Source organism: Pongo abelii, chromosome 18, assembly GCF_028885655.2.
Source record: "Pongo abelii isolate AG06213 chromosome 18, NHGRI_mPonAbe1-v2.0_pri, whole genome shotgun sequence".
NCBI classification, from domain to species: Eukaryota; Metazoa; Chordata; class Mammalia; order Primates; family Hominidae; genus Pongo; species Pongo abelii.
Window position 1 is genome coordinate 80,744,000 of NC_072003.2, and position 24,453 is coordinate 80,768,452.

The 24,453-nt window shown below is 41.2% G+C and overlaps 1 protein-coding gene across 3 annotated transcripts in view; it reads left to right on the plus strand.

Moving 5' to 3' along the window:
- The window catches only part of GAN (gigaxonin), a 75,234-nt gene that overhangs the window by 14,202 nt on the left and 36,579 nt on the right, over positions 1–24,453 (plus strand). For 2 of the 3 annotated variants that reach the window (XM_002826681.5, XM_054534191.2), the window contains exon 2: positions 22,587–22,701. In XM_002826681.5, the coding sequence (XP_002826727.3) occupies positions 22,587–22,701 (115 nt within the window). Of the gene's footprint in view, positions 1–22,586; positions 22,756–24,453 lie in introns of those variants that run through there. The other variant, XM_063717369.1, reaches the window with a different exon arrangement.

Genomic DNA, 24,453 nt, shown 5'->3' on the forward strand with positions numbered 1-24,453 from the left:
TAATGATGATTTACGTGCCAATCTTCTGTAGAGCAAAGATTGATAGTCAAGGCCTATCCTCTCTGACTCTCTCATCTCCTGTTCCCCCACCCTTTTTCTCCTGTTGTTTATTCTCTTCCTTCTCCTCTATTTTTTTTTCCTTCTCTCCTGGCTTCTTTGTCCCAGCAGAAAAGTCTGCTCATCTTTTCCAATGCCTGGCATGTAGGAGATGTGCAAATGTTGAACAAACGCATCTGTTAAAAACAAATAGAGGAAGCATAGATTCATTCAGGGCAACTGGAATCAGTGTTCCTGGGTTGCCGCCCTCAAATGTGGCCAAATAAACTCTACTTATATTGGAAAAAAAGAAAAAAAGCAAACAGACTCTGCATCCTCTTCTAACAAGTGCATAATTTCCCTGACTTTGCAACCAGTCTTCTTGAAAGAAAAGTATCTCTTTATCTTGTGCACAATCTCGGCTCCTGGTTTTTGTTCAGTCTGCAGTTAGGCTCATGTCTTACCACTCCATCAAAACTGTTCTTTAAAAAATTGCAATGTATAATTGCCAAATCAAGTGAAAACTTAAGTGTTTATCTTGACCTGTCTGCTGTATTTATCACTGTTAGATCATTTTGTTGATATATTTTGTTAATACTCAGTCTCTCCAGGCTTCTGTGGCACCTTCAGTCCCATGTTCCCCACAGCCTGCTTTTCTGGCTCTCCTCCCCATCTGTCCCTATACCTTGATTAGGCATAAGATTCCATTGTCACCCTGTACTCTCTTCCATGGTGATCTCATCTACCCCGGAGATGCTACTGCCTTGACCTCTCTCCTCAGCCCCAGACCCACTGATACCAAGCCTGCTATATGGCCACCTTAAACCCAGTCACCCTAGCTCCCTCCCCCGGCCAGTGGGCTGTCCTCTGTTGACTGTGTGAGTTAGTATACTGCCAGACTCCCCAGGAGAAATCTAGGAGGCAGCAGAGATACCACCACCTTCCTCACTCTCAGCATCTAATTGATGCCCAGACCTCTCGTTTCTACCTCTCAGATCTCTGGAATCTGTCTTCTCTTCACCATTGCCAGTGGCCCTGCCCCTCCTCAAGTGCCAGCTTCCATCAGTTCTGACTTATGGCAGGACCTCTCACTGGTCTGTCTGCCTCCCTGCTCAGCCCCCGTCAGTCTCCACACTGCTGCCACCAGAGTGAGGTTTCTAGAATGTAATTGGATAATGTTTAAAACTCTAATATCTCCAGAGACGTGGCTGATTCAGTGCTGGGGTAGGAAAAAGACACCAGGAGACTGGAGCATTTTGTGCCAGAAAGCACTGAGGAACTCAGAAGACAGGCTTTGTGCAGGGCGCAGGAGCCACCCAGAAGGGACTCCCAGAGGCCAGTACTTCAGCAATGTGAGCAAGAAAATAAATCACAATATAACATTGGATTCTACTCCAGAGAATAAGATAAACACCCATGTGTCTGTGCATGGATAAGTGAATGAATGGATGAATAAACTAATAAATGGAGGAAAGGAGACAGGTCTTTCTTATAAAGGAATTTCAATTCATATATGTAGAAAGAATAGAGGATAGAAATAATCATTGAAATACCAGTTATTGTTGCAGACAATATCTACTGATGGCTACAAAAAGGGTGAGATTTTGAGTAGAAAAAGGTATTTATATATTCTCAAATTATCTCCTTGAATATACTTACTAATTACAAAGGGAAAAATTATAACTTAACAGTGGAGAAACCCAAGAGGTACCACCTTAACCAGGTGACCAAGGTCAACATACATTAGTAACAAGACAACAATATCATGTTCTGCCTGATATGATACAGACAGTGGTACAAGATCATTTCCGTAGTGTATCTGCTGAAAATACATAACTTCAGTGGAATTATATGAAATTAAACAGGCAAGCATGGTGGCTCACGCCTGTAATCCTGGCAGGTGTGAGGCTAAAGCAGGAGGATTGCTTAAGCCCAGGAGTCTAGACCAACCTGGGTAACATAGCATGACCCCATCTTTACAAAAACTTTTAAAATTAGCCAGGCATGGTGGCGCACACGTGTAGTTCCAGCCACTCAGAAGGCTGAGGGAGGAGGATCACTTGAGCCTGGAAGTTTGAGGCTGCAGTGATCTGTGCTCGCACCACTGCACTCTACCCTGGGCAACAGAGACCATGTCTCAAAAAAAGAAAAAAGACAAATCCAAGTTGAGGAACGAGATGCGAAGTAATTGACCGGTGCACATCACAGTGTTAAGGTCATGAAAGACAAGGAAGGAAGGACAAACTGTCACCGATTAGAGATGTGACAACTAACTGCAGGTTGGGACTAGATTGGATCCTAGAACAGAGAAAGGACACTGCGGGGGAAAAGTGGTGATACTTGAATAAAGCATGTAGTTTAATTAGTAGTTCTGTAACAATATTAATTTCTGAGTTTGAATAATTGCAGGGTGCAAAGGAACTCAGTACAATTTTTAAAAACTTTTTTTAAAATCTAAAATTGTTTCAAAATCAGTAGGTGAAAAAAAGAAAACCAAATTCCTAAGGAGCGTCTCCATTTCCCTCAAGGCGAAGTCCAAGTTTTCTTGTGGGAAGTCCTTCAGGAATGGCTCTTCCCCACGTCCCACCCTGTCCCCTCATACACATGGCGGCATTCCGCTCTCTAGCTTTGCCAAACTCCTTGCATTCTCTCATTTCTTTGTTGAAGTCGTGTGCAATATAGAGCAAATCTCTAAATTTAAAACGGTTTATTTGGGAAGCAAGAATTACATTTTGGGCCATACGCCCAGACTGGGTGGTCTTCAGTATGTCAGAAGAACAAAGAGAAGGCTGGGACGTACTGTGAAAGAAAGCTCTTGGAAGGCCGGGCGTGGTGGCTCATGCCTGTAATCCCAGCACTTTGGGAAGTCAAGGCGGGCGGATCACCTGAGGTCTGGAGTTTGAGACCAGCCTGACCAACATGGAGAAACCTGTCTCTACTAAAAATACAAAATTAGCCGGGCATGGTGGCGCATGCCTGTGATCCCAGCGACTTGGAAGGCTGAGGCAGAAGAATCGCTTGAACCTGGGAGGCAGAGGTTGCGGTGAGCCGAGATGATCCCATTGCACTTCAGCCTGGGCAACGAGAGGGAAAATCTGTCTCAAAAAAAAAAAAAAAAAAAGAGAAAAAAAGGAAGCTCATGGATGCCAGAGAAGCTTTCAGGAATTGGCAAGCAATGGTGGTGGGTAAACCTGTCGGAGACGTGACAGGTCATTTCAGCAAGCTACCAGTCAGACTGGCTGTGGGGTTGCAGCAGGCAGTTTCAGCAGCTGGGCTTGTGGAAAAGTTAGTTCTTGCAGCAGGAGCTATGTGCCCTAAGTGCTTTTTATACTGGTCCTTGACTCAAATTTAACTGGGTGTGACTAGAATGACCCAGTTTGTATGATCAACTTTCACACCTGGGGTGTAGTCTTTTACTCTAATGCTTTTGCTGTCCTCCTTCCTTGGTGTACTTGCTCTCCCTCCAAGTATGCCTGCAAATGCTCAGCCAACCTGAGTCAGGTGCCACCTCTGTGAAGCCTCCTGTGACCACTCTCTCCCAAGAGCTGATTCTGCCTTCCCTTGTACATTGCACATGCCTGCCCCGCAGTGCTTGCAACTGTCATGTCTCCTTAGTTTCCAATCTGTGGTGGTTCCTCAGTCTTTCCTTGTTTTTCATGACAATAGCTCTTCTGGTGAGTACTGGTCAGTTATTTTATAGAATATCCCTTGTCTTGGGTTTGTTTGGTTTCTTAACGATCAGATTGGATGGGAGGGATGCATTTTTGGCAAGAACCCCATGGAAGTGATATCATGTCTTCTTCAGTGCATCATATCAGGAGGCCGTGATGTTAGTTTGTCCCAGCATTGGTATTGTCCAGTTTGATCACGTTATTTAAGAGGTATCCACTAGGTTTAGGGCCAAGCGCAGTGGCTCATGCCTGTAATCCCAGCACTTTGGGAGGCTGAGGTGGGCAGATCACAAGGTCAGGAGCTCGAGATCATCCTGGCTAGCACGGTGAAACCCCATCTCTACCAAAAATACAAAATAAAAATTAGCCAGGTAGGTGGCACGCACCTGTAGTCTCAGCTACTTGGGAGGCTGAGGCAGGAGAATCGCTTGAACCCAGGAGGTGGAGGCTGCAGTGAGCCGAGATCACGCCACTCCACTCCAGCCTGGGCAACAGAGTGAGACTCCGTCTCAAAAAAAAAAAAAAAAAAAAAAAGGAGGAATCCACTAGGTTAATCTGTTTTTCTCTTTATAATTAATAATTTGTGGGAGCAACACTTTGAGATTATGTAAATATCCCATTCCTCACTACCCTGCATTCGCCAGTTTTAGTATCCACTTCTATTTTATAACCCGGTGAATCCTTCTGTATTTATTAGGTGGACTCTGAAATTTTAGACTTAAGCAGGTGGGTAGAAAATAGTACCGTTTACTAGTTAGGGACAACTTGGGAGGAATAGGCTATGTGCAGCCTGGGGGGGAAAAGGATTTATGGAACACAGTGGATACTTTCTATCATGAAACATAATGCTAGAGGCTCACATGACTGGATTAAAATCCAAATAGAAATGATTCATAGCATTTCATTTTGTTGGCATTAAGTCTATGGTTAGAAGTAAAAGTTTGTCAGTTCTTCAAGGGTGGAGACTACCAACTAGTTGAGATCTTATTTCTGAATCCATACTTAGTACCTAATATCTCACCTGGTGCGGTGAGAGGCTAGCTACACAAAACAAAACCACCTATCCACCAATCCAGTTTTCACTGGTTTGGTTACACTTTGTAGCTCTCCCTCTAGGGATGGCTGCGTTCCTGCCTCGTCCGGTTGTTACTTATAGTTGTGCACGTCCACAATCCTGGGGTGCTGTGTGTGTGCTGTCTTCCCTGCTTCATGTCCCCCAAACACATGCACACTCTGCAGAAGTTTCATTGTACTGTCTTCCTGTTTCATTTGTAATTCACACTTGTCATGTTCTCTTTTCAGAAAACATAACCTTCTTTGAGATGAATTTCTCCTTTCTTCAAATCACATGAGTCTCAAAGATACATAATTGCTATTCTCATATTTCTTCCAGATACAGATGTAATTGGACATGGTTATGCAGAGCAAAGCTAATTACAAAATGCTACATTATATTTCCTCTTCAAAGTGGATGATGTGATATCAAGAGGAGAATGGAAAAGGTTTCTGTGGATCTGCCTGTGTTGCATAGTTGGGGGAAGGGAGGCTGTCGGGGAAGGATAGGACTGTGGCTGTGGCCTCCTGGGAGTTGCTTCTGCACCTCGGTTGTGAAGGTGGGTCTCTGTCACCTTCATTACTGTGTTGTTGGTTGGTGGGATGAAGACAGCTGGACAGTAACCCTCGATTTTCCTGAAATCTTTCCTGACTTTTCACTACATTGCATCTCCGAATCTTCCCAGGCAGGGCACGTGTGATGTTGAGTAGAGAGCAGAGAAGCGGACTGAGATGACATGCAACTAGGTTTATTCCCAAATGAAAGCCTCCTCCTATGGCCAGCGCTAGAGTCAGGTTGCCATTCGGATTATTGTGCTGGGGACATTCAGGCAGCTGTGGATAGTGGAACATTTGAGCATTGAATTGAACTGCTGACTGTCCAGCACACCCTGGGTTGATATGGAGAGAAAGTATCCCCTTCTCATTTGAGGACAAACCAGTGGGATGGAGTGTGGAAAAGCTCACAATCACTCAGCCAGTTCATGATGCCATTCTAAACAGTGTGGTCATTTGACTTCAGAACCACATCGCAATTTGACTTCAGTCACCAACATCGCAATATTAAAATCCACTGGTTCTCTAACCTGGCTGTGTGCTCATTTATCAAGTCAATTCATATTTATCAAGTGCCCGTTCAGTACCATTTTATTTGGTATGGGGATAGAGCAGGAAACAAACAAAGTCACTGTTTTCATGGATATTGACATTAAACAAATGCATCTTATTAGATGGTGATAAATTGTATGGAAAAATAAAGCAAGGGAAGGGGGTTGGAGGCTTGTTGTTTTAGACGTGGTGGGTACCTTGGCTGCTCTTTGGAGCTGTTATTGGAGCAGAGAACTGGATCTAGGGAAGGATTAAACTGTGTGAATATGGGGTGGGGGGAGGGGTGTTCCAGGCAGGGAGAAGGTCAGGACAAGCTGGGAACTTTTTTAATATGCATATGCTTGGACTGGATTTAATTGGCCTAGTTTGGAACCTAGGAATCTGTTTTTTTATAAAGCTGTCCTGAACATTCTGAGAAGGCTGACTGGGGAACTACTCTTAAAATCCATTCGAATGGCTGGGCACAGTGGCTCACACCTGTAATCCCAGCACTTTTGGAGGCTGAGGCGGGCACATCACCTGAGGTCAGGAGTTCAAGCCTGGGGCAACATGGTGAAACCCCGTGTCTACTAAAAATACATAGCCGGGCATGGTGGCTCATGCCTGTAATCCCAGCACTTTGGGAGACCAAGGTGGGCGGATCACTTGAGGTCAGGAATTCGAGACCAGCCTGGCCAACGTAGTGAAACCCCATCTCTACTAAAAATACAAAAATTAACTGGGTGTGGTGGCACACACTTGCAATCCCAGCTACTCAGGAGGCTGAGGCAGGAGAATCACTTGAACCCGGGAGGCAGAGATTGCAGTCAGCCAAGATCACGACACTGCATTCCAGCCTGGGCAACAGAATGAGACTCTGTCTCAAAAAAAAAAAAAAAAAAATCCATTCAAATGATGAGTCATTCTAAGATCTGTGTGAGGAAAAAAGTTTTTTTGGTGAGTAAAAACCATAATCTAGGTAAAAAGAATTGGTGGCAGGGAGAAATGAATAGAGATAAATTAAAAGGAAATAGTGAAGAGTCCAGCTGTGAGCTCAGTGAGAGGAGGTGGGTACCCCATGCAGGTTCCTGCCCTTCCCCTGCCTTATCCCCTTTGCTCTCAGTGCACCAGTGTGAGGCTGATGGTGGTTCCCAGGCAGGTCACGAAGACCATCCTGTGTCTTGTTGCTGTCGCCTCCCCTCAGCACTCCTCTAACATGGCTTCCGTTCCGACAGGACAAATCTTGTAGGAAGAGCGCCTTGGTGTTAGCCTGTGTAGCTCATGGAGCTGTACGGAGGGCAGCTCACCGGTAGGCCCCTGGCACTCAGTCCACACCCCACTGCCTGCTGAGAGGCTTCCTTGGGTTTCCCTCTGAGACCTCTGGTTGTGTCTCAGACATCTGTGAAAATGCTCTTCTTCCATGTAGATGGAATTCTTGGATGGCAGGAACTGTGAGATAGAGGGGTTGGTATTTTTCCACCCACAAAAGTGGGCTGTAAAAGGCTTGTGTGAGACAAGGCCATCTGTTGATGGAAACATTAACTGCAAATTGATATTTCATTCAAGTTGAATGGGTACTAAAAAGATCCTTTTATTTTTTATTTTTATGTATTTATTTATTTTGAGTTAGGGTCTCACTCTGTTGCCCAGGCTGAAGTGCAGTGGCATGAGCACAGCTCACTGTAGCCTCGACCTACTGGGCTCAAGTGATCCTCCCACCTTAGCCTCTTAAGTAGCTGGGACCACAGGTGTGCACACCACCCCAGTTGGCTAATTTTTTTTTTTTTTTTTTTTTTTTTCTTTGTAGAGAGGAGGTCTCACTCTGTTGTCCAGGCTGGTCTCAAACTCCTGGGCTCAAGTGATTCTCCCACCTCAGCCTCCAAAAGTGTTGGGATTGTAGGTGTGAGCAACCATGCCAGAAGCTTTATTTTTTAGAGCAACTTTACATTCACAGCAAAACTGAGAGGCAGGTACAAATATATCCCCTGTCCCCCCATCCCTACCCATGCACAGCCTCCCCCATTATCAGTATACCACACGAGGGTGGTATACATTTGTTACAATTCCTGAACCTACATTGGCACATCGTTGTCACTCAAAGATTGTAGTTGACATCAGGGTTCACTCTTGGTGGTGTTCCTTCTGTGGGTTTGGACAAATGTGTCATGACATGGATCCACTATTACAGTATCACCCAGAGTAGTTTCATTGCCCTAAAAATCCTCTTCCCTGAAGGGCTGTTTTTGATGTGCTTTCAGGAGCTCCTGAAGACAAAAAAGCAGTTGGAGGGCATCTGTGAAACAAATTCCCTACAGGAATGTGAATTATTAGTTTGGCATAAGCAGGTAAATGAAGAGGCTACACAGGCCCCTCTTCAAATATCTCAGTCCGTTCCTGGTAGCTACACAATCCAAGGTGACATGATGACATGATTCATTTGAAATCATGAGTAATGCCCATGAATCACCCCCAAATTTCTGCAAATCTCGACTTCGTGAACATTACATTCTCTTGCATTCTATTTAAATATGTTTCCTTGCTTTTATTGGAGACAAGCTTTTACATCAGAGGGGAAGAAAAGTCACTTAGACTTATTCTCTATCACTGTTACGTCAAGCCCCATTCAGTCACGTCTAAAATGATTCTTGGAAGACGATGACCAGGCCTATTACCTGGGTGGTTTGTTGTGGCATTTAGACACACTGAACTTTTCCAGCAATTTGGAAGCAAGAAGGGGACTGTATGTACCCAGTGGATGACTTTGGCTCAATTTTAGTTACTTACAAGTTGTAGACCCCTTTCATGGATGTAAAACTTTGAATAATACCAACTTCTTTATTAGCTAGTAGCGAACGACTTTTCTTACGTCCTTTTTTCCATATTGTCAAGAAAAAGTAAAATGAATATTGTTCTACTTCCTGCTCTACTTTAATAGAACAGAAGAACAGAAAATTTTTTTAAAAAGTTTGGCCAAAGGATGGGTGCTTGGGAGAAAAATAAACTTAGACCACATGATATGCAAGAAGTATATTATAAATCCTCAAGTACTGATTGATTTGGCCAGAGTTAAGCCTCTAGAACTCACTAGGGTGGGTCTCAGGGCTGAGTCTCTGCAGTAATTCTATGTAGCTGGTTTCAGCAGCTCAGTCAAGAAATGTTCAGGGATGGAATAGATTGCAAATCACCTTAATCTCTTCTGTTTACAGATCAGCAGACAGGACAGAGAGGGGAAATGTCTTGCCCTAGAAACAGAAAACGGGCAACAATGTGACATGCATGGTATTTATATTTGAACACCTGAGATCCATTTTTATAATACTTTCTATTGTTTCTCATTTTTTTAAGAGTGTTATAAAATTGTCAAGGTGATATTTTAAGGTTGCTGCATTTTCTAGGAGAGTTTGTAAATTGACATCATGTAATAATAAAAAAGAATATTAAGACTTCCAACAAATTTACATGTATGATCCTGTAGCCTCCTGAGGTGGGGACAGAGAACATAGAAAAGGCCTATTGATTTATAGGCTCACTCAAGGAAAAAATGATCAGTTATTAACCCTTTAGCTTAGCTCTTTTTAAATGATTATTATTCATTACTCATTCAGTACAGTCCATTGACTTCTCAGTTATATGTGGCAGAGATAAAAACAAAGTGCAAGATGAGAAAATTCTAGATAAAAAAGGGAAATCTAAGGCGAAAATGTTTTGGTAGGTATTAGTAAAATGAAAGTATATGGAAGTAAAGAAATGCAAAACAGAATGGAATAAAACTAAAGGTATATAGAGATTTCAGTTGCGAAGTTGGGGGGAAAGTGAAGACAGTAAGGGAGAATAAGACAAGTTTGTGTAGTTACTAAATTAGAAAGGAATGGTGACTGTCCCAGAAATGTGGGAGGGAAGTGGCTGTGAATGGCAGAAGGCTGTGGAGCAAGACTGCTTCCCGATAGATTTGAGTGACGCTTACAGTCCAAGACTGGAAGGGAGGCCCTTTGAGAGGCTCTGATTTCCAACTTTTCACTTCATTCTTGGCAGACAGACAGATGATCATCCAGCCCGATGCTACTAAGATGTCATGTGCAGGCTGGTGGTGGTCTGTACATTGTTACCTGCCCATGATCATAGAAGCACAAGAGTTTAGAAACTCTTTTAGCAGTTTGACACAGTAATTTATGTCTGTTGAATTTATTTATGAATTAAGTCATTATATTTTACAAAATATTCATCTGGGATTAATTGGAAATACAAAAAACATAGCACAGATAATTGAAGAAGCACCATTTAACCCCTTGCTACTCAAAGAGTGGTCTGGAGACCTACAGAATCCACATCACCCAAGAGCTCATTACAAAGACAAACACTCAGGCCGCATTGCCAGCCTTCTGAATCAGAAAAACCTTGTTTTGAACAGTTCCCAGTTGAATTGTATGAGCATTAAAGTTTGAGAAGCACTGGGCCTTAATCCTTTCAGCGTTGTACAGTTACAATTATTAAACGTTCTTCCTTGTTTTTGATCTGGTTCAGCTTTGTTGTACCTGGGGTCATCAGAAAAAATCATAAGTGACACTTCACATTTAAAGACTTGAGTATTTAAAGACCACTGTCAGCTTCAAGTTTATTGTACATGTGATCGTCAAGCATCATCTTCACTTTGTAAACTGCTGGGCTAGGTTGTCAGCATACAGTGATAAAGAGGGCTCCAGCCTCAAGGAACTTGGAGTTTACTAAAGGAAATACAGAAATACCATAATATAGGCCAGAACTTGATCATCCCATAATATGTCATAATAAAGTTACTGATAAAGTGCTGGGGAAATTCATAACAGGAATCTGTTTTTACTTACAAAGAGGTAAGGGCAGAGGTGCAGCCTGTGGCAGGATGGAGTGATCTAGGAAAAATCTGTAGAACAGCTGGCATTAGAACTGATCTTTCAAAGACGGGTGGGAATTGGGCAGGCACAAATGGTATTGGGGGAGGTTAAGGGCAGGATAGGATGATGGGAAGGTGTCAGGGGCAGATGTAAGGATGTGAATTTAAGCCATAATTAAAGTTTTGGTACTTAACCTTCAGGTGTTTGGAGACTTCAGGTGTACAGCAATTCATTTTTTCATGGGCTTTGGAAAGGATCACATTTTATGGAAGTCTGAAATGGTCCATGCTCATATTTCAGGAAGTCTCTTTTTCTTTCCTCTTAGCCATTGTGTATCCTCTGCCACCTGCTGAGAAAAACCTATATTCTTTATATTTGTTCGTTTCCTTGTTTTAAATAGAGATGAGGTCTCGCTGTGTTGCCCAGAATGGTCTTGAACTCCTGAGCTCAAGCAGTCCTCTCACCTCAGCCTTACAAAGTGCCCGGATTAGAGGCATGAGCCACTGTGCCCAGCCAAAACCTGTACTCTTTAAAAATGATCCTCTTTCATTGTGGAAACATATGACAGTAGAATAATCCTTAAAAAAAAAAATAAATAAAACCCATCCAGTCACGTGAGTCAAAAATAAAAATAAAAGAAAACAATAAAAGGGCTCCTTGTCCAACACACACCTCATACAGGCAGGTGCCCCTCTGGGACGAAGCTTCCAGAGGAAGGATCAGGCAGCAATATTTGCTATTCTGCAGCCTCCACTGGTGATACCCAGGCAAACAGGGTCTGGAGTGGACCTCCAGCAAACCCCCACAGACCTGCAGCGGAGGGGCCTCTCTGTTAGAAGGAAAACTAACAAACAGAAAGGAATAGCATCAACATCAACAAAAAGGACATCCACACCAAAATCCCACCCATAGGTCGCCAACATCAAAGACCAAAGGTAGATAAAACCACAAAGATGGGGAGAAACCAGAGCAGAAAGGCTGAAAATTCTTTGGAGAAGAGAACGCCTCTTCTCCTCCAAAGGTATACAACTCCTTGCCAGCAAGGGAACAAAACTGGACGGAGAATAAATTTGACGAGTTGATAGAAGTAGGCTTCAGAAGGTCAGTAATAACAAACTTCTCCAAGCTAAAGGAGCATGTTCTAACCCATCACAAGGAATCGAAAAACCTTCAAAAAAGGTTAGACGAATGGCTAACTAGAATAACCAGTGTAGAGAAGACCTTAAATGACCGGATGGAGCTGAAAACCACAGTATGAGAACTTCATGAAGCATACACAAGCTTCAATAGCTGATTCGATCAAGCGGAAGAAAGGATATCAGTGATTGAAGATCAAATTAATGAAATAAAGCAAGAAGACAAGTTTAGAGAAAAAAAGAGTGAAAAGAAATGAAGAAAGCCTTCAAGAAATATGGGACTATGTGAAAAGACCAAATCTACATTTGTTTGGTGTACCTGAAAGTGATGGGGAGAATGGAACCAAGTTGGAAAACTCTTCAGGATATTATCCAGGAGAACTTCCCCAACCTAGCGAGGCAGGCCAACATTCAAATTCAGGAAATATGGAGAACGCCACAAAGATACTCCTCGAGAAGAGCAACCCCAAGACACATAGATTCACCAAGTTTGAAATGAAGGAAAAAATGTTAAGGGCAGCCAGAGAGAAAGGTCGGGTTACCCACAAAGGGAACCCATCAGACTAACAGTGGATCTGTCTGCAGAAACCCTACAAGCCAGAAGAGAGTGGGGGCCAATATTCAACATTCTTAAAGAAAATAATTTTCAACCCAGAATTTCATATCCAGCCAAACTAAGCTTCATAAGTGAAGGAGAAATAAAATACTTTACAGACAAGCAAATGCTGAGAGATTTTGTCACCACCAGGCCTGCCTTACAAGAGCTCCTAAAGGAAGCACTAAACATGGATAGGAACAACCGGTACCAGCCACCGCAAAAACATGCCAAATTGTAAAGACCATCGATGCTGTGAAGTAACTGCATCAATTAACAGGTGAAATAACCAGCTAGCATCATAATGACAGGATCAAATTCACACATAACAATATTAACCTTAAATGTAAATAGGCTAAATACCCCAATTGAAAGACACAGCTTGGCAAATTGGATAAAGAGCCAAGACCCATCAGTGTGCTGCATTCAGGAGACCCATCTCACATGCAAAGACACACATAGGCTCAAAATAAAGGGATGGAGGAAGATCTACCAAGCAAATGGAAAGCAGAAAAAGCAGGGATTGCAATCCTCATCTCTGAAAAAACAGACTTTAAACCAACAAAGGTCAAAAGAGACCAAGAAGGCCATTACATAATGGTAAAGGGATCAATTCAACAAGAAGAGCTAACTATCCTGAATATATTTGCACCCAATACAGGAGCACCCAGATTCATAAAGCAAGTTCTTAGAGACCTACAAAGAGACTTAGACTCCCACACAATAATAATGGGAGACTTTAACACCCCACTGTCAATATTAGACAGATCAATGAGACAGAAAATTAACAAGGGTGTGCAGGACTTGAACTCAGCTCTGGACCAAGCAGACCAAATAGACATCTACAGAACTCTCCACCCGACATCAACAGAATATACATTCTTCTCAGCACCACATTGCACTTATTCTAAAATTGACCACATAATTGGAAGTAAAGCACTCCTTGGCAAATGTAAAAGAACAGAAATCACAACAAACTGTCTCAGACCACAGTGCAATCAAATTAGAATTCAGGATTAAGAATCTCACTCCAAACCACACAACTACATGGAAACTGAACAATCTGCTCCTGAATGATTACTGGGTAAATAACGAAATGAAGGCAGAAATAAAGATTTTCTTTGAAACCAATGAGAACAAAGACACAACATACCAGAATCTTTGGGACACATTTCAGGTAGTGTGTAGAGGGAAATTTATAGCATGAAATGCCCACAAGAGAAAGCAGGAGAGATCTAAAATCCACACCCTAGCATCACAATTAAAAGAACTAGAAAAGCAAGAGCAAACACATTCAAAAGCTAGCAGAAGACAAGAAATAACTAAGATCAGAGCAGAACTGAAGGAGATAGAGAGACAGTCCTTCAAAAAATCAATGAATCCAGGAACTGGTTTTTTGAAAAGATCAACAAAATGGTTAGACTGCTAGCAAGACTAATAAGAAAAGAGAGAAGAATCAAATAGACGGAATAAAAAATGATAAAGGGGATATCACCACTGATCCCACAGAAATACAAACTACCATCAGGGAATACTATAAACACCTCTACAGAAATAAACTAGAACATCTAGAAGAAATGGATAAATTCCTGGACACATACACCCTCCCAAAACTAAACCAGGAAGAAGTTGAATCTCTGAATAGACCAATAACAAGTTCTGAAATTGAGGCAATAATTAATAGCCTACCAACCAAAAAGTTCAGGACCAGACGGATTCACAGCCGAGTTCTGCCAGAGGTATAAAGAGGAGCTGGTACCATTCCTTCTGTAACTATTCCGATCAGTAGAAAAAGAGGGAATCCTCGCTAACTCATTGTATGAGGCCAGCATCATCCTGATACCAAAGTCTGGGAGAGACACAACAAAAAAAGAGAATTTTAGGCCAATATCCCTGATGAACATTGATGTGAAAATCCTCAATAAAATACTGGCAAGCCGAATCCAGCAGCACATCAGAAAGCTTATCCACCACGATCAAGTTGGCTTCATCCCTGGGATGCAAGGCTGGTTCAACATATGCAAATCAATAAACATAGTCCATCACATAAACAGAACCAACGACAAAAACTACATGATTATCTCAACAGATGTAGAAGAGGCCTTTGACAAAATTTGGCAGCCTTTCATGGTAAAAACTCTCAATAAACTAGGTATTGATGGAACATATCTCAACATAAGAAGACCTATTTATGACAAACCCAGAGCCAATATCATCCTGAATGGGCAAAAATTGGAATCTCTTTGAAAACTGACACAAGACAAGGATGCCCTCTCTCACCATTCCTATTCAACATAGTATTGGAAGTTCTGGCCAGGGCAATCAGGCAAGAGAAAGCAATAAAGGGTATTGAAATAGGAAGAGAGGAAGTCAAATTGTCTCTGTTAGCGGATGACATGATTGTATATTTAGAAAACCCCATCGTCTGAGCCCAAAATCTCCTTAAGCTGATAAGAAACCTCAGCAAAGTCTCAGGATAGAAAATGAATGTGCAAAATCACAAGCATTCCTATACACCAATAACAGACAACAGCCAAATCATGAGTGAACTCCCATTCACAATTGTTACTAAGAGAATAAAATACATTGGAATACAACTTACAAGGGATGTGAAGGACCTCTTCAAGGAAAACTACAAACCACTGCTCAAGCAAATAAGAGAGGACACAAACAATGGAAAAACATTCCATGCTCATGGATAGGAAGAATCAATATTGTGAAAATGGCCTTACTGCCCAAAGTAATTTATAGATTTAACGCTATCCCCATCAAGCTACCACTGACTTTCTTCACAGAATTGGAAAAAACTACTTTAAACTTCATATGGAACGAAAAAAGAGCCCGCATAGCCAAGACAACCCTGGGCAAGAAGAACAAAGAACAAAGTCAGGAGGCATCACGCTACCTGACTTCAAACTTTACTACAAGGCTGCAGTAACCGAAACAGCATGGTACTGGTACCAAACAGATATATAGACCAATGGAACAGAACGGAGGCCTCAGAAATGACGCCACACATCTACCACCATCTGATGTTTGACAAACCTGACACACACAAGCAATGGGGAAAAGAGTCCTTATTTAATAAATCATGCTGGGAAAACTGGCTAGCCATATGCAGAAAACTGAAACTGGACCTTCTTACATCTTATACAAAAATCAACTTAAGATGGATCAAAGACTTAAACGTAAGACCTAGGACCATAAAAATCCTAGAAGAAAACCTGAGCAATACCATTCAAGACAAAGGCATGGGCAAAGACTTCATGTCTGAAACACCAAAAGCAATGGTAAAAAAGCCAAAAACGACAAATGGGATCTAATTAAAGAACTTCTGCACAGCAAAAGAAACTACCCTCAGAGTGAACAGGCAACCTACAGAATGGGAGAACATTTTTGCAATCTATCCATCTGACAAAGGGCTAATATCCAGAATCTACAAAGAACTTAAACAAATTTACAAGAAAAAAGCAAACAACCCCATCAAAAAATGGGCAAAGGATATGAACAGTCACTTCTCAAAAGAAGACATTTATGCAACCAACAGACATGAAAAAATGCTCGTCATAACTGGCCATTAGAGAAATGCAAATCAAAACCACAATGAGATACCATCTCACACCAGTTAGAATGGCGATCATTAAAAAGTCAGGAAACAACAGATGCTGGACAAGTTGCGGAAAAATAGGAACACTTTTACACTGTTGGTGGGAGTGTAAATTAGTTCAACCATTGTGGAAGACAGTGTGGTGATTCCTCAAGGATCTAGAACTAGAAATAACATTTGACCCAGCAATCCCATTTCTGGGCATATACCCAAAGGATTGTAAATCATTCTACTGTAAAGACACATGCACACGTATGTTTGGTGCGGCACTATTCACAATAGCAAAGACTTGGAACCAACTGAAATGTCCATCAATGATAAGCTAAGAAAATGTGGCACATATACACCATGGAATACTATGCAGCCATAAAAAAGGATAAGTTCATATTTTTTGCAGGGACATGGATGAAGCTGGAAACCATCATTCTCAGCAAACTGTCACAAGATCAGAAAACCAAACAATGCATGTTCTCACTCATAAGTGGAGGTTGAATGAGAACACATGGACACAGGGAGGGGAACATCACACACTGGGGCCTGTTGGGGGTGGGGGCCTAGGGGAGGGATAACATTAGGAGAAATATCTAATGTAGGTGACGGGTTAATGGGTTCAGCAAACCACCATGGCACATGTATACCTATGTAACAAAATTGCACGTTCTGCACATGTAACCCAGAGCTTAAAGTATAATAATAATTTTAAAAAGGGGCTTCTTGTATCCTTTTCCCTGATAGCCTAGTTTCCCCCATCCTACCAGTGTCTGCAAGACGCATGCAAGTTTTCCACAGACAAGAGTTCTGGGGATGGTTTCAGGGTGTAACTGTTCCACCTCAGATCATCAGGCATTAGATTCTCACAAGGAACATGCAACCTGGATCCTTCACATGCCCAGTTCACAATAGGGTTCATGCTCCTATGAGAATCTAGTGCCACATACGCAAGCAAGTACAGCTAGCTGTTGGTTGAACCTGGGTTACTTTAAAATAAGAACTCTAATTCTATCCTGAAGCTCCTCTATCTGAACATGTTTTGGAGATACCTCCTCTAAATTTTTTAGTGGCTGTTAGTGTCCATCTGGGTCTAGTCAGGAGAGAAACCACAGAACAGTTTGAACAAAGAAAATTTAATATAAAGAATTATTAACTACAACACGAGATTGGAGTAATGAGGGACTGGCCAGTAAGAAGTAAAAAAAAAAACTAAAAAATACAGGAATAGATATATGGAGCATCTGCTACCCCAAAGCTGACTTACTAGGACACACCCATGGCTCACTGCATGGCAGAAAAGCCACATTGTGGAACTTGCTGGAAATCTGTCTTCTAAGGCCTTAGGACTGGGCCACACAGTGGGAGGTGAGGCCCTGGTGGTGGAGCTTTCCTGCCTGAGCTCCGCCTCCTGTCAGATCAGTGGTGGCATCAGATTCTCATAGAAGTGCGAACCCTATTGTGAACTGGGCATGTGAGGGATCTAGGTTGCATGTTCCTTGTGAGAATCTAATGCCTGATGATCTGAGGTGGAACAGTTTTACCCTGAAACCATCCCCACAACTCCCGTCTGTGGAAAAATTGTCTTCCACGAAACCAGTCCCTGGTGCCAAAAAGGCTGGGGACTGCTGCTCTAAGATGCCTGAGAAAACTATTCATGGGAAGGTACTTGAAGGAGGCTCTGGGGAAAACTTCAGGGTGTGGTTACAGCTGTGCACTGTGGGAGCCTGGTGCTGGGAGAGAAGACTGCCTGGCAGGAGGCAGGTCTCTTCACCAGAACCAGCAAGCAAAACTCTCACCTCCTCCAGTGGCTCTCCAGTGCCTTTAACTGAAGCTTAACATCATGCCATTTGACAAACGAAAATGATTTAAAAGGATCAGATCCATTTTTCCAAAGCGAGCAAAAAAGGGTGAATTTGGAGTTGAGAGGCTATGTATGCTGATAACCAGCACAGTGACTGAGAAATACAAATAGTCGTGACATCCTAAGTGAAGACATGTCTGCTGCCAAAAAAGATTATATGATGCATTTCAAAGCCAGATATTTTGGTATTTTATTCTTACACTGTTTTCTTTCTTGACGGAGAATTGACTCAAATTCTTTCCTTCGCTTTTAATAAAAGCATCAGGCAAATAGATACACCTAGACAACAGCCAGTGGCAATGAAGTACCTTTTGAGTAAAACCATTACTTCACTGGAAACTGTACAGGCAGGAATAGTAGATAGGAAATACAGGGAGGAAAGAAAGTTGTCTAAATATCCTCTGTATACTGTCATACACATTATATATTTGATGTTAAAGATCTACAAGCGCCTTCTACTGTCACCAGAATGGACTGGCTTCCTTCTGCTGGTACATAGCTGTCATTCCAGGATCATTCTTCACCATTATTGTGCATTCGTTTCATTTCCTTCCTGTTTGGATTGTATCTTGTTAGTATCCAGAATCTTCCACTTTCTTGATATATTCCTTTGTTTTGTTGGGGCACATTTTCTAACACCATCCCGAGAAAGGTTGCATGGGAAGTAAATTGTTTTGTGACTTCATATATCTGAAAATGTCTTTGTTCCCTCCTGCCACTCGATTGATAGTTTGGCTGGTTATAAAAATCTAGGTCTGAAATAATTTTCTTTCAGAATTTTAAAGTAATTTCTTCTTTATTATTTAACTTTCATTTACAAGTATGAAGCCATTCTGATTCTTGATCCTTTCCATATAGCCTATTTTTATTTCTGAAAGCTTGTAAGACTTTTTTCTTTATTTCTCGTATGCTGAATTATGATGATGATGTGCTCTGGAGTGGGTCTATTTTCATCCGTTGTTGAGAGTACTTCCTTAATAGTCTTTTTTGGTTGGGGGACATTACTCTTTTTCAGATGTTGAACCTTCTGGACTGATCTTCCAGTTTTCTTATCTCCTATTTTCTTTTTTAAAAAATTATTTAATAAATTAAAAAAAAATAGAGGTGGGGTGTCGCTGTGTTGCCCAGTCTGGTCTTGAACACCTGGGCTCAAGCAGTCCTTCCAAAGTGCTGGTGTTATAGGCATGAGCCATGTGCTTAGCCATCTCTCATATTTTCTGCCTTTGTCTTTTTGTTCTCTTTTTCTAGGAGATTTCCTCAACTTTTTATCTTGACCCTACATTAAAAAAAATTTTTTTTCAATCATTAACATTTTTTGCTGGCTTATGAATGTTTCTTTTTATATCATTGTACTCTTGTTTTATGTACACAATATCCTGTCTTTTCCCTCTGGGAAGACTAAGATGAATTTTTCTTTTTTCCTTGAACTTTTCATTTTAGCACAATCTTTACTTCCTTTAAGTTACCTTTTTTCATATCAGTTTTGTTCCTGTCTTTTATCTTTGTTAAATATCTAATGAGTCCTGTTTGCTCCATTTTAAGAGCAGTGCTCTAAAACAGTTTCTTAACCAATGTGCCAAAAAAACATGTTGCAAGTATGTGAAGATACTGATGGTATCAGTCTTCAGAGTAGCTGAGCAGCATCTCCAGATGCTGGGGACTCTGTCCAGCCATGAGCCTACAGGCCGCCTCTGTTTAGCCCAGAGTAATACTACGTTTTCTGTGTGTGATGTGACATGAGAAAGTTTTAGAAGTACTGCTTCAAAATGTGCAGGAAGCTTAGAGCCCTATAGGTTAGACTTGTTGAACACAGGTTTTGCTGTTGTGTGATCAAACTGGGTCATTTTCTTAGGGCAGATTGATGTCCATGCCCTTGGGTCTGTACCCTTGGGCTGATCAAGTCCTTCAAAAGAGTCTTTGTTTCTTGCTTGGAAGATATGTTCTGGCTTTCAGTATTTTAGGAGCAGAGTTGAGAGAAAAAGACTAATGGTCCAGCATTCAGTATGTAAACATTCTTTTAACCCTCTCAGTTACAATACACCTACCCTCAAATGTGCCTGGTGCTCCCCTGTCCAGAGACCCTCAGTTGTATACTCTTCAAAATAGAAGTCATTTGTCTTCCACTGGAGCTAGGGAGAGTCTTACTGAGCTCTACAGGGAAGATGTGTATCCACATGGAAGGAGAATCTGGAAATTCAGCTGTTTCCTAAGACTTTGTTAACAGTTCTGTTTTTAGCTTATCTTTCACCCCCTGCCCCACCCTGACCCCGTCCTCACCTACCCTGTACTACCAGTTCCCGGAGCCTTTGGGAAGTCTTCAGTCCAATTCAGGTTGAGTCTCGGCTTTGCTTATTGCTAAATTAGGATTAAGCTTCCTCAGATACTCCAGTTACCCTTGTCTGTTTTCTAGCATATGAAATTTCATTGACTGGGTGCGGTGGCTCATGCCTATAATCGCAGCACTTTGGGAGGCTGAGGTGGGCAGATCAGTTTAGGAGTTCGAAACCAGCCCGGGCAAGATGGTGAAACCCCGTCTCTACAAAAAGTACAAAAATTAGCTGGGTGTGGTGGTGTGTGCCTGTAGTCCCGGCTACTTGGGGGGCTGAGGCAGGAGAATCACTTGAACCCAGGAGGAGGAGGTTGTAGTGAGCCGTGATTGCGCCACTGCACTCCAGACTGGGTGACAGAGTGAGACCCTGTCTCAAAAACAAAACTAAAAGAAATTTTGTTAATATTATTTCCTGTTCTGTTTGTATTCAGTCTACCAAAAGTCTGATTCTTTGTTGACTTTATGATAGAAGTCTGAATGCAAATAATGAGTTTAAATATTTGTTTCTAAGAAGTTCTCCCTGTAACTCACTATTTGGATTACCAGTATTTGAAGGTGTGCTTTTCTTTTCTTAGAAAACATGGTTATTAGGTAGCAGGTAACACAGTGTCAATCTTGAGATTTAACAGAGTTATAATTCATGCCAACAGCATGTTTCAAAGCTGTTTTTAAATTTCACTTGAATTTTTTTTAAAACCTTAAATTTTCTTAGTAAAAAATATCAGGAATATCTAGATATAAGTTCTTAAAACAAAAAGCATTGACCGAAAAATTGTTCTTCAAATTCTTCATCAGTTTGTTTAAGAAGTCTTTTTTTTTAAGTTTTTTAAAAGGCTCTTTTTAAAAAAGTTTTTTATAAGGCAACTTTTAAAAAGTTCATGTCTGTTAAATGATTAGTATCACAAATATGTAAAGAACTCCTACACCTCAATATGAGAAGGACAATTAGTGAAAAATGAACGAGAGACATGAACAAACGTTTTGCAAAAGGGGAAACATGTGGCTACAAACATCAAAGAGACGTTCAGCACCAGGGTAGTAAGAGAATGCAGGTGACAACCACAGTGAGATACCACATTTCACTTATTCAATTGAAAAACTTAAGAAGTGTGACAGATTCAAATGTCGCAGAGTTGATGAATCCACAGATGCCCTTACACATACATGGTATATGAGGCTGTAAACAGCGCCACCTACTATGGAGAATAAGTAGCATAATTCTACTCCCACGAGTAGACCCAAGGGAAATTTTTGTTCATTTATTTATTTATTTAATTTTTTTTTCTTTTTTCTTTTCTTTTTTTTTTTTTGAGGTAGAGTCTCGCTCTGTCACCTAGGCTGGAGTGCAGTGGTGTTATCTCAGCTTACTGCAACCTCCATCTCCCAGGTTCGAGCTATTTTTGTGCCTCAGCCTCCTGAGTTGCTGGGATTGCAGGCGTATGCCACCACCACTCCCAGTCGATGTTTGCATTTTTAGTAGAGATGGAGTTTCACCATGTTGTCCAGGCTGGCCTCGAACTCCTGGCCTCAAGTGAGCCACCCACCTCGGCCTCCCAAAGTGCTGGGATTACCGGCGTGAGCCACTGCACCCAGCCGAAAAATTATTTAACATAGTACAAAAGAGTCGTATGCAATAATAGTCATAGCATCACAGTTCACAATATCGAAAACCTGGAGACAACCCCAGATGCCCATCAACAGGAAAATGGGATATTGCACAGCAGAAAGAACAAAAGAACCAGTGTGATATGCACACCTCTATAAAATTTTAAGTCATTTATATAAAACAGTAATACAAAATGGATGATTAATTATAAAACAACTTAAAATTTAAAATATATATTTCAAGGATGCAGTAATAAAGCAAGGAAAAAATGAGCATAGGATTTGGGATAATGGTTACTTCAGATGGTGGAAGCAGAGGAGTGGATTGGTGGGGAAGACCATCTGGTTAGAAGCGGGCTATTGACAAGGTCTTAGCTTTTGTTTTGGATGGCAGGTTTGTGGAGTCCTTGTTACGTTATTGAAGATTAATTAGATAATTCAATACATTAGAAAATAAGCCTAAAGGGACGTGGATTTCCAAGGTGAAATACAGATTCATGGTCATGTGGATCTTAGTTCTTTGGTCATCTGTTTTTGTTTTTTAAGAAGTAGCATTTGGGATCCTGGGACAATGTTTTGTAGTTGAAACTTACAAAAATACATAAACATGAAGTTAACGAACTAAATTTTCTAGGTGGGGATTCATATACTGATAAGTATCTTATACGTTATAGAGTTTTGAGTACATAAATATTTATAGCTATTTCTGTTCTTTCATAGAAATTTTACATTTTTTTCCCTTTCTTAGGACAAAGTTAAACTATAATCCTCCAAAAGATGATGGATCAACTTATAAGATTGAACTTGAAGGGATATCGGTAATGGTTATGAGAGAGATCCTGGATTACATCTTCAGTGGGCAGGTATGATGAGAAACAAAGGAAGGAAGACCTAAGTAGAGGCTTCTCAAGCTCAGGGTGAGGGTCTCCTTTCATCCATTATATGACAAAGTAGCACTGTCATCTTCATCTTCTGTCACTGTGTGCATTGACTGACATCTCCTACTGGTAATGGCACCCCATGTGTGTTCTTCCATGGTTCTGCTCCTAGAGAAGCAGAGGAAGTAAGATCTTAGACCCAAATCTCAGTTTGTTGCTACCATTCTGAGCTCCACCTTCTCATATGAGATATTAAAGAACATGGGATGCTGCCCTGACTGCTGTCTTTTTGGTTTTTGCTTTGGAATCCCGATTCCATTCTTGCTTTGTATCCATATGACTGGGGATACAAAACTTGTTTTGTCTCCATAGCATGGAAATAGGAACTTCCTGGGGCATTGTGGATTGTTTGGTAGAAATAGAGAGTTCCTTGTAGATCATTCCCAGAGAAAGATGACTGACAGACATGACAAGCACCTTATTCACGATGCCCTGGTCCTGTTGCCTCAGTAGTACCCACATCCCTGCCCCACCCTCATTCTCTCTTCCTGATGTCCCTTTCCTCTCCATGTCCACTTGAACTTCTGGGGACTTTGTGATACCCAGGGAGGAGAATGATAAGCGATCAGACTTCTTTCTTTTCCTTTGCCCTCCTCCAACTACCCATTCCCCGTGATGTGATTTCAAGCAAAGCATGAGGACTCAAGAAAAATCTTCCATGTGAATCAGGGCTAGTTTTTTGTTTTGTTTTGTTTTGTTTTTTTAACAGAAGGAAGAGGTCAGTGCATCTTACTTACCTTTGGCTGTGTGAGAACGCATTTCATCTTTATTCTTTCTGAGATCTTGTTCCCTACTCTCTCCTTTATTCTTTCTTTATCCCTCTTGTTTTCCTTTCTGTAGGGGCTGTTTCTCTTACATATTTTCTAAGTATTCTGAATGTATTGCTTTCTTTGTATAAATATATTCATTCTGTCCAGAGTTAAATGCAGTGATTCTCATCCTTTTTGAAGGTTTTGGTTTGATTCCATGCTTTCTCTCTTCTCTCAACACTAGAGGTGTGTACATGTATGATTGTTAAAGTAAATGAATTATGATTGTTAAAGTAAATGAATTTAAGTTAATTTGGGGACAGCCCAGAGATACTCTGTAGCATCACAAAACCAGGGCTAAGACCAACCTCTCATCCAACTTGTAAAGTCAATCCAGCAGCAGTTATTAGTATAACAAGTTATAAGCCAGTAAGAGCCTATTCATGTTCAGGCTTGGATTTGAAAGTTGAAACATTATTTACAGATTGACTTCTGTGATTTGTTCCCAATTTAAATTTAAAACGATAGTTGGAATGTAAGTTATAACAAACTCCTGAATTGGCAGTTTTGTTTTATTGAAATGCAGTTGAGTGTTTTTTTCACGTGCCTATATTTGAAGAGTCTACAGCTGCCTGCTGTCTTGTGGCTAAATGTAATGTCATATAAATGGAACATTTTCCCCTACTTGTGGCTTACTCACCATACTACTTTCCACATTTTTGTTGCTCAGTTTCTAAGACGATTGGCAATTATACTTTTTTAAAAATCTGTGGTACAAAAAGTGTAAAATGTAAAAATGTTTCTTGCTATACTCTTCATGAAGTCTCCGTTGCATTTGCGAATGTGGGTGAAGTGCCCATGCTTTGGGGTCGTCCACTTAGGACTGTGGCGATATTTTAGAGAACTGTTTCTTTCCTGATGCTTCGGA